At 42.1% G+C, this 10227-nt stretch overlaps 1 protein-coding gene across 5 annotated transcripts in view; it reads right to left on the bottom strand.

The window, feature by feature from the left end:
* Positions 1-8649, bottom strand: part of Znf410 (zinc finger protein 410) — a 29833-nt gene extending 21184 nt beyond the window's left edge. Inside the window, exons 1-3 of one of the 5 annotated variants that reach the window (XR_005876215.1) lie at positions 8358-8649; positions 2786-2967; positions 1702-1837 (exon numbers count right to left, since the gene is read on the bottom strand). Coding sequence is in view for 4 of the 5 variants with exons in the window: in XM_040742767.1 (XP_040598701.1) it covers positions 1702-1837; positions 2786-2818 (169 nt within the window). In the remaining variant the exon portion in view is untranslated. The other 4 variants (XM_040742767.1, XM_040742769.1, XM_040742768.1 and 1 more) reach the window with 4 other exon arrangements.
* Between the last annotated feature and the right edge of the window lie 1578 nt (positions 8650-10227).

Raw genomic sequence — 10227 nt, forward strand, 5'->3', positions numbered from 1 at the left:
ACATGAGGGTTCCCTTTTCTCCACATTCTTGTCAACATTTGTTCTCTTTCGCCTTTTTAAAATATGTAATCACCCTAACACAGCAAGGACTTCTTGTTTCCATTTTAATTCCCTTTATTATTGTTATTCAACAAATTAAAATTGGGACAGAATATTCAGGATGGCAGGAAACTTAACAGATTTATTAGCACTTAGAAATCTCTGTACAGGTTGAAACAGATTCAGATAACATGACTCACAATATGTTATTATAAACACAGCAAATGATGTGAGCACACAGGGAAACTTTAAAAGATTCATTTTAGTGTGTGCACACTCTGGTGTGGGTATGCATGCCTATTCACCAGTAGAGCCCAGAAGAGGGTATCAAGCCATGTGTTGGCTCATACCTTTAATCTTGGCAATGAGGAAGCTGAAAAAGGTAGATCTCTGAGTTCAGGGCCAGCCTAGGACACAGAAAGACCTCCTCTCAAAAAACTGTGTATCATATCTTTGCAGCTGGAGTTACAGCTTTTTAAATTTTTTCCCCCTCTTGACACAGGGTTTCTCTATGTAGCCCTGACTGTCCTGGGATTCACTCTGTAGTTGTAGACCAGGTTGGTCTTGAACTCACAGAGATCCGTCTGCCTCTGCCTCCCAAGTACTGGTATTAGAGGTGTGTGCCACCACTGCCTGGCCAGATTCTTGTTTTTGATTTCTTACATACATTTATTTAGAGTATGTGCTTGCATGTTCATGCTATGCTACGTATGTGGGAGTCAGAGGACAGCTTTCATAAATCAGGTCTCTTTCCACCATGTGGGTTCCAAGGATCAAACCAGGGTCACCAGGCTTGGTGACAGCTCCTTTATTTTCTATGGGGATTCAAACCCCAGTCCTCATGCTTACACAGCAAATGCTCTTAACCAGCAAACCATCTCTCCAGCCCAAGATAGGGAAACTTGAATGTTTATTGTTGAATATACCAGTTAGTTTTAACTGAACATCATCAGAGGGAAGTAATCAGACTTTTTAACAAACAACCATCAATCAACAAGTTAACACTGACTTCTCTGATTAGCATTAACATTCTAAACAGTCCTCAAATAGCTTAGATTTAAAAAAGAATGAATGAAAGCTTTTAAAATACCATAGAGGACCAGTGGTTGCACACAGCCTTTAATCCCAGCAAAGGCAGAAGCAGGTAGGTCACTGTGAGTTCCAGGTCAGTCAGGGGTACACAGCCAGACCGTCTCAAAAACAAAACAAACAAACAAACAAACCCCCAAACGAAAACTATACCATCATTACCTCACCTGTACCAGACTTTATACCCTTTCTTCATCCCTGCAGCCAGGCTTCTCAGCCTTTCTCTGCCAGTGTTAATGATGTCCTCCTCGGCCTCTCAGAGGCCTTTAACACAGATTCCCCTTGGGTCCCATGCCTCTAGCTACGCTGATACTTATCTAAGTACTATATGTTAGCACTCTTCCCCCCTTTTCAGACCCCTTGCCTGACACTGTAGCTTCGAAAGGAGACCCACACTGGTACAATGGCCTTTCTGTCTACTTATTCCTACAGTGTAAACTACTTAGGCACTTATGACTTTTTTCCATGACTGTTAAATTTAACTTTCAAAATCAATTATCCAATCTACTCTTGCCACAGAATAGGCTAAACTCTTCAGACTTTTTTGTCCTATCTGTAGTGAACATATTTTACCTGGTACCATTAGTCGACTGCATTCTGAGGCCTCGGTCACTGGAAGGAGGGATAAGCAAGTAATGTCTTTAGCTTCTGATTCTACTAGCCCTTGTCCCAGGGGGATGGAGGTATTCTGAACAAACTGAACCAGGAGCTGAAGAAGGGAAAAGAAGCGATGCTGAGAAACAGAGGTTGCTAGGAATGAAACTCAACTTTTAAATTTACCAAACAAGTGACTACAATTCAGTCTTGTTCCTGGTCTCAATCATATACACAGAAAAACTAAACTGACTACATTTATCAAGGTGTTTGTTCTACATAATGGTTTGATTTATATAAATTAATCTGTCATGTTCTACCAAAGTATGAAAGTGTATTTTAAAACAATGAGCTTTTTTTAAATCAACTACACTGTATTGATTATGTCTTACGAAGCATTTTCTTGGGTTCATTAATCCTTACATGAAACTCCTAAGTGAACATGTATTCTACAAATGAGGAATCAATCTGAAAACACTGAACTGTCTAGGGTGACATACTAGATAAAAGTGCCAGTCTTCAAAATTAAATAATGATTCCAAATTATAGAACACAGATTTACTAAAATTAAGTAATGATTCCAAATTATAGAACACAGATTTACTAAAATTAAGTAATGATTCCAAATTATAGAACACAGATTTACTAAAATTAAGGTGGGAAAACTAATGAAATCATGTTCAGAAAGAAAATATTTTCAATTATATATAAGATTAAAAATTTGCATAAATAAAAGATACATATACATACATATATACCACAACTATATGATATAAATACATTTTAGGGATATAGAATATTTTTATTATATAAGTACCTTAGTATTTCATTAAGTACTTAAATGACAAATATAAAAATCCACAAAAGATAGAAACAGAACAGTGAAATCTTTAAGAAAACATCTAGTAACAGAAAAATTGTAAACTAAGACTTACAGTAAAAATCATTTGGCTCACAAAATCAAAAATGTTTATTATTAAGTCACTAGAGAAGTTGTTTCCTGACCAATGAACTAAGAATAAATTCTGGAAACCCACCAAAGAAAAAAGCTAAGTGGGCTCACCTCTGGTTTGGATTCTAACTCATCTGATAACATTGATTCAGCTTCTGAAATCCTGTAGCTGTTCAGAGACAAGTTCAAATCTAATTCACAGTCAATAACAACTTCCTGTTACACTCATAGCCCTTTAAGAAACATTATGCTTTTCTTGTAAGATGCTGAACTAGGTTGGTAATCAATTTAACCTAAAACAGGGTAAAAAAGAGAAAGACACAGCATTAAGAGCAGTAGGAAAATGTAGCTAAATAAACAAAGGCATGCCTTTATATCTAAAAATCCTAAGTAGACAAAAAATCCAGCCTATAACATTTGTTTTAAAATAGAACAAGCCCAGAAGATATCAAGACCTATAAGTGTTACACTTTGATAAACTATTTCTACTTTTTAAAATGTTATTTTTATTTCACGCATGTATATCTCACTATGTCAAGTGTCCAAAAGAGTATCAGATTCTCCTGGGGCTCATGGAGTTTCAGGTGGTTACAAGCAGCCCTATGTGGGTGCTGGGAACCAAACGGCAAGTGTCACATCTTCAGTCCCCACTTCCATTCCCTTCTAAGGAAGGTCCTCCCCCCTTTGAAGACAGATTCTTGCTACATAGCCCTGACTGGCCTGAACTACACATATGGATCAGGTTGGCCTTCAACTGTCAATTCTCCTACCTCTTACTCCCGAGTGCTGGGATTATAGATATCACTACACCTGGCTATAAAAAGGTCTTAAATATGGAAAAGCTACATCCCCAAAGATGTTCATCAAAAATGACAAAAAACTGAAAGTAACACACAGTTACCTTGTAGAAAACCTGAACACATACACAGTATATAATTAAATGTGGCATTATCACTTCAAAATACAAGTTTGGCTAGGATATATTTCAGTGGTAGAGCATCTGCCTAGCATATGCAAATACCTGGGTTAGCTTCACAACACTGCATCTCTCCTCTCCTCTCTCTCTCTCTCTCTCTCTCTCTCTCTCTCTCTCTCTCTCTCTCTCTCACACACACACACACACACACACTCACACAGATATTGTGAAGTTCCTAGAGTAAACTGATTACAAATCTATTTTCCATTTTAACACTAATTACAACATGCATAAGAAAAAGTAAAGGAATCCACACAGATGTGAGAGTAGTTATATTGTGTAACAGGCCAGTGTGGCTTCACTTTTCTTTTCGTGGCTCTAAAAGGCAATTATGCTGTCTTGATAGTCTAAAACATAAGCCTAGTAGGGACATAGTGGTGCACACCTAGAATCTCAGCACTCAGGAAGCATGGGCTGTATGGCAAATTCACAACCAGTCTGGGCTGCACTGATACTCTTTCTCAGAAAAACAAAGACAAGTTTGGTCAAGGCTAGAGGTGTAACTCAACGGTAGAGCACAGGCGCAGCACCTCCAACACAACAGCAGCGGTGGGGTGGGCTGTAAGTACAGAAGCAATCCATGTCCATGCCCGCCCTCTCATCTTCCCTCCTTCCTTGGCCGCCACTGGAGACTGAACCTAAGGTTTATCCATGCTAAGAATAGACCTTGCTCGAGTCCCCTCTAGCCCAGTGCTTTGGCACATGAATTCACTTAATTTGGAGTAATTACTGGTAATTACTGATATCAATAAAGACAGTTAAAAAAATGTACCTAGGATGGAAGTTTTCCATTAATACCATGGTAGACTTGAAAGTTAGATATTAAGAAATATCTGTGGCTGGCAGTGGTGGCGCACGCCTTTAGTCCCAGTGCTCAGAAGGCAGAGGCAGATGGATCTCTGAGGCCAGCCTGGTCTACAGAGTGAGTTCAGGGCTACACAAAGAAACCCTGTCTCGAAAAAAAAAAAAAAAAGAAAGAAAAAGAAAAGAAAGAAATACTAGAATTAGGCCTGTAAGATGGCCCAATTGTGAAGGTGGCCACCATGCCTGACAACCTCAATTTAATCCCCAGGACCAAGGTGATAGACAGAGAACTCTCACAAGTTGTCCTCTGACCCCCACATATGTGCACACATCTAAGTTTTAGGAGAAATACTGGAATTAAAGTTTTATTTGTTGATGTTAATAGCAGCCTGCAATCCAGTTTATAAGTTATATATGAAATGTTCCTTTTACTTATTATATAAAACAAAGTATTTTAAATGCTCAATTTTTCTTCCTACATACATTTTTCTTCCTCAAGCACTACCACAGCTTAATAGGGCTTATCCACTCATCTTCATGAGAGGAAGAAACCAAGGGCCAGTAAATCACTTGATCACGTTATTAAGCTGCATAAGCAAGTTGGCATGCATAGTTGACACAAACAGGGAATGATTACATCTAAATTTGACCTTAAATTTCAAGGGCTTAGCAATTCCTCTTCCCCAATCCCAGATCACATAACAACCCAAGATGATACCAGATGTTTGTTTAGGTTATCATTAAAGTGCATCCAACTTTGAGATTCCTGAATTACAGAATCGCTGAGAAATGAGACAGCTCACAGACCATTAGGTGTTACCTACTATATCTCCTGATTTTAGTATTTTAATTTTTAATGATCTTTGAAAATGAGCTGGAGAGATGGTTCAGAGGTTAAGAGCACTGGCTGCTCTTCCAGAGGACCTGAATTCAATTTCCAGCAACCACATGGTGGCTCACAACCATCTATAATGAAACCTGGTGCCCTTTTCTGGCGTGCAGGCACACATGCAGACTGAACACTTCATACAATAAACAAACAAATAAGTAAGTAAATAATATTTGAAAACAAGTAAAGCTATTCTGGAACTGCAATATGTATATTGTAACCGAATCAGTCATACAACCCAAATTTCTGGCTTGTATAGGTACTTAATAAACAAATAAAGTAGAACGCACTAGAAAAGGTTGAACTCTCAGGAATCTATCTGTTCAAGAGTCAGGTGTGGTAGCAGGCATCTGTAATATCAGCAATGGGGAGACTGAAGCAAGAGACTAGGGAATACACAGCAAGATCATATCTCAAAGGAAAAGAAAACAATCTGTCCTAGAGCACAGTGGTTTTCAAGTCTTCTATGTGGACTTCATCTGTAACACAAGAGCTTGCTTGCTAAGCACACTAACTAGCCAGCAGTACAACAGTAAATACTTAAGCTTGGTTTGCTGCTAGTTCCAATTCCATTACCTAGTCAATCCATTTCAAAAGCTGCAATGTAAAGTTTTTTCTGACAATGCAAATCTTTGAAAAAAAAAGTTTTGGGCAAGACATGATGGCACACACTTTTAACTTCAACATTCTGGAAGCAGAGATAAGTACATCTCTAGCAGTTTGAGGCCAGCCTGGTCTACATAGTGAGTTCCAGGCCAGGCAAGGCTACATAGTGAGACCTCGTCTTAAAGTTTCACTGTGACAGTTCACATAATATAAAACTTTTTAAAAAATATTTTTAGTTTAATTTATTGTGCATGGGTGTTTTGCCTCGAAATGGTTTGTATGACACAGGTATATAAGTACCCAAGGAAGCAGAGGGCGCTGGATCCTCGGGCACTGGATTTATAGAAGGTTGTGAATCACCATGTGGGGTGCTGGAACTAAATCCAGGTCCTCTATAAGAGCAACAAGTGCTCTGAACTGCTGAGCCGTTTTTCCAGATCCCACTCTCACACATTTTGAAAAGTACAATTAAACTGTCTTTAGTATATTCATAGTTGCACAATCACATACACAATCAGTTTTGTTTGTGTGTGTTTGCTTTTTGGAGGAGGGAGAGTTCAGATAGGCTATTGCATAGCCCAGGCTGTCCTGGAACCCTAAGTTTCTGACACTGGCCTTTAACTTCTGGTGTCTCTTCCTTACACCTTACGGTAACTGAGATTAACGGTGTGTACCACCATGCTTGGCTAATTTTACATTTTTCCAAAAGAAACCCTGAAGTACTATCCACTTTTAAAGTAGTCATTACTACGAGTCTGAAGGACTTCATGCAAGTTTCCCAGTGAGCATATAAAAAGCAATGGATAGACATTCAGACAGAGGATAAAGTAACATGACAAATGATACCCAATTCCCTGCCCCTTTACTCTTCTCTTCGAGTTCCAAACCTTGATTATGAATTACTTGCTGAGTAAATTCCACATATATATCCATCAGCATTACAAACCAAAGCACATCCAAACCCAGATTATCATCTCCCCCCCAAACCTGTTCTTCTTGAATTATCCCTTTTATTTACTGCCCAATCTTCTTCCCACTCATCTGCAAATTCTACCTAGCAGTGTCTCTCACTCTCCATAATAAATGACCCCAGCCATTAATACTTATTTACTCCTACTGTGATGCTCTTAGATTTCTCATAACTTTCAACTACACTAATAAAACAGGCTTCTACTGGTCACCTTTAAAGGTTACCCTTTTCTCAGGACAGTGACATCACACACCTCTAATCCCAGCCCTCGGGAGGCGGAGACAGGTGTGTGCTAGAGGCCAGCCTGGTCTACAGAGCAAGTTCCCGGAGAGTCAAGGCTACAGAGAAACCCGGTCTCAAAAATCCAAAAATAAAAACAAAACAAATCCCTCCTCCCAATCTATCTTTTACCCAAACACTCATTATTTTTCCAAGACACAGGTTTGTCACCCCTCATACTCAAAGTTTAGTATCTCAGAAATATTGGTCAAACCCATGAGGGTAAACCTCCTTATTGACAGACACACCCCCTCAAGAAAAACTAGAAAGTGCACAATTTATCCCAAGTTTGACACCTACTCGGCCAATGCTTAAATCAGAACCTACATCTTCTGATGCTTGATTGCCCTGTATTCTGCCAAACACTGCGATAACACAAAGTGTAATTTCTCAATGCCAAACACCAAGAATTGTCCGTCTTTACTTCTATTTTTTTTCTGTGCCAACGTCTGATGTAAATGTATGAATTCTGAATTCCATCTCAGTAATATTTAACTTCCAAGTGGTACCTAAGTACATTTCGGAGCCTCATGCACGAGTGGGATAAAGTTTAACAAACTAATTGGATCCTCTTCTGAGAAACTTGAGGACGAGTTCAATGAACAAAACACATCCAGGCTACCAGCATTCGCTGCCCACACACGGGCCTGAAGTGGCGGGTGGAGGAGAGGTCCAGCCCTGGTCCTCAGGCGTCCCCCTTCCAGACCAAGGCAGTGGGCGGACGCCGGAAAAGGAACCGGTAGCTGTGGGAGAGATGCCGGCGAGGCACCGCGGGCAAGCCTTCCCGCCAGCACAAAGGCCTCGGTCGAGGGCCCGAAGGTCCGCGATGCGGGTGCAGTCCGGAGCCTCCGCTCGGGGACTCGCTAACTCCGTGTTTCTGGGGGCAATCGGGCTTCCGAGCACCCTCCCGCAAAAACAAGCCAAGGAACCAAAACAGCGCGCCCCAAATCCTGCGACGGGTAGGGCCGGAGCCGCCGGGCTAGGACTGGTCGCTCCTAGCCCGCCAGACGCCGGGGGTGGGGGAAGCCCAAGTGCGGACGGCTTCCTTGTGCCCTTTGGGGGCACACTCGGCTCTGGATCCCCCAAGCCTGCAGGGGGTTCCTTCCTCTCCGGGACCACCTAGCAGAGCGGGCGTGGCCAGCCCCAGCCCGGAGCTCACCTTCCAGTCCAGGGCAGCTGGCCGTCCGTCAGTCAGTCCCGAATTCCGTCCACACACGGCGTCTTCCGGCTCCCGCCGGAAGCAGCTCCAGAGCGGGACAGGAAGTTTGGCCACCCCCCCACGAGCGAACCCACCGGCTTTCTTCTCCGCCCGGCGGGTGTGTCTCAGGTCGAGGTGCGGACCCTAGGGCAGCTGCTTGTGCCGGTCTCCCCCTCCGCTCTCTCTCTCTCTCTCTCACACACACACAGCAGTCTGTGGCCGGCGGAACCGCTGCACCCGTACCCGCCCCCCTGCCCTCAGGACTCTCGGGGCGGACGAGTCTGAAACCAGGTCGGCGCAGACTGGCCGTGACGTCACCGCCTTCCCGCTGAGGTGGATGTGTGCGGTGGCGAGGCGCAAATGACAGGTGGGCAGCTTTCTCCGGAACTGAGGAGTTTTATGACACAGGTGACGAGGGACAATGCTCCCAAAACACCAAAACTCCATGAAGAGGACCTGCACAGTCAAGCCTTGCCTTGCCCATGGGTATGAATTTAGGCACATGCACAGCTTTGGGAACATTTAACAATTCCCCAGATCTTGGATGTCCTGAGGGCTAAAATACCTGAGTTCCAAGCTGAATAATAGCACTTGATGAAACTTTTGTGTTTGACTGAGGGCGTGAAATGTGAAGACCTGACGTGGTGACCTAGACCTGTAATCCCATCACTCCCAGCACTTGGGAGTTCCAGGGTAGCTAGTGCTACATAATGAAACCCAGTCAAAACCCGAAACAACAAAAACGCATGATGTGGTATAAGAGTAGGGGATTAAAGATAGTGCCCATGTAAATTAATGTTCTCTTGCAGCATTTGTTTTCATGTTTAGAAATAAACCAGGAACCTAAGCGAGCTAGTAGCAGTAGTAGTTTGGGCACGAAACATTCTGGGTGAAAATAACTCCTCGGTAGGCAGTTTCATGCTGGGCACTGAGAAGCATGTCTGTAATCCCATATGAAGATTGCCATATGGACAACTGGGCTACACAGTATCTGAGAAAAACCTTACGGTGGTAAGGAAATGTTTACTAGGAGCTAAGGTCCTAAAGTTCAAGTAAGAATTGGAACACAGTAGATTTGGGAGTTACCAGGATATGAATAGATGAAGAACCCTCCAGAAGGAGAAGCTGGTCCAGGGCAAGCAAGTGTGTAAACAAGGTTAGATGGATGCAAAACTGGATGGAGTGATTGCTAATACAATTTGAATGTTTGTTGCGAGTGTCACCTATAAAGTACACCGTAAACCACCCTTAGAAAACGTCTTCAGATTCACTTTTCTAAAGGTCGAGTTACAATTGATAAAACAAATGAGGAACATCACTATTATGTAATTTTCATGTCTACAACCATTGGTTAAATTACTTAGTCCTATCATTTTCTGAAGCTTTACTTGGGGCTTGTCGGGAGTGGGGGTTGCTATTGGGGACTGACCTCAAAGCCCCTAGACTACTGAGCAGTGTTCTGCCCTGATCGCTCCTCCAGCCCATTTTAATCAATGGAATTCCAAGTGCTGTTTATATCTACTTGCCCTCCATAAGTTTCTTAAAGTACAGGGCCTTAACACTAGCACTCCAGAGGTACACAGGCAGGTGGAGGTCTTTGAGTTCCAGGCCAGCCTGGGCTACATAGCTAACTACGTAATGGATCGTCTCAAAAAGTATTCTTAAAGTAAATAGAAGATTTTGTTAGGCTTGTTACACAGTAATTTGGCAGAACATAAATAGATCCTCTTCTAGGTGTAAATCTGGTCTCTTGAGTTTCCCATCAACTCAACTGACTTCATTTACCTTCTCATACCACTGGTAACCCAAAACTTCTGCTCCTCTACTCCCA

Source organism: Mesocricetus auratus, unplaced genomic scaffold (assembly GCF_017639785.1).
Source record: "Mesocricetus auratus isolate SY011 unplaced genomic scaffold, BCM_Maur_2.0 Super-Scaffold_15014, whole genome shotgun sequence".
NCBI lineage: Eukaryota > Metazoa > Chordata > Mammalia > Rodentia > Cricetidae > Mesocricetus > Mesocricetus auratus.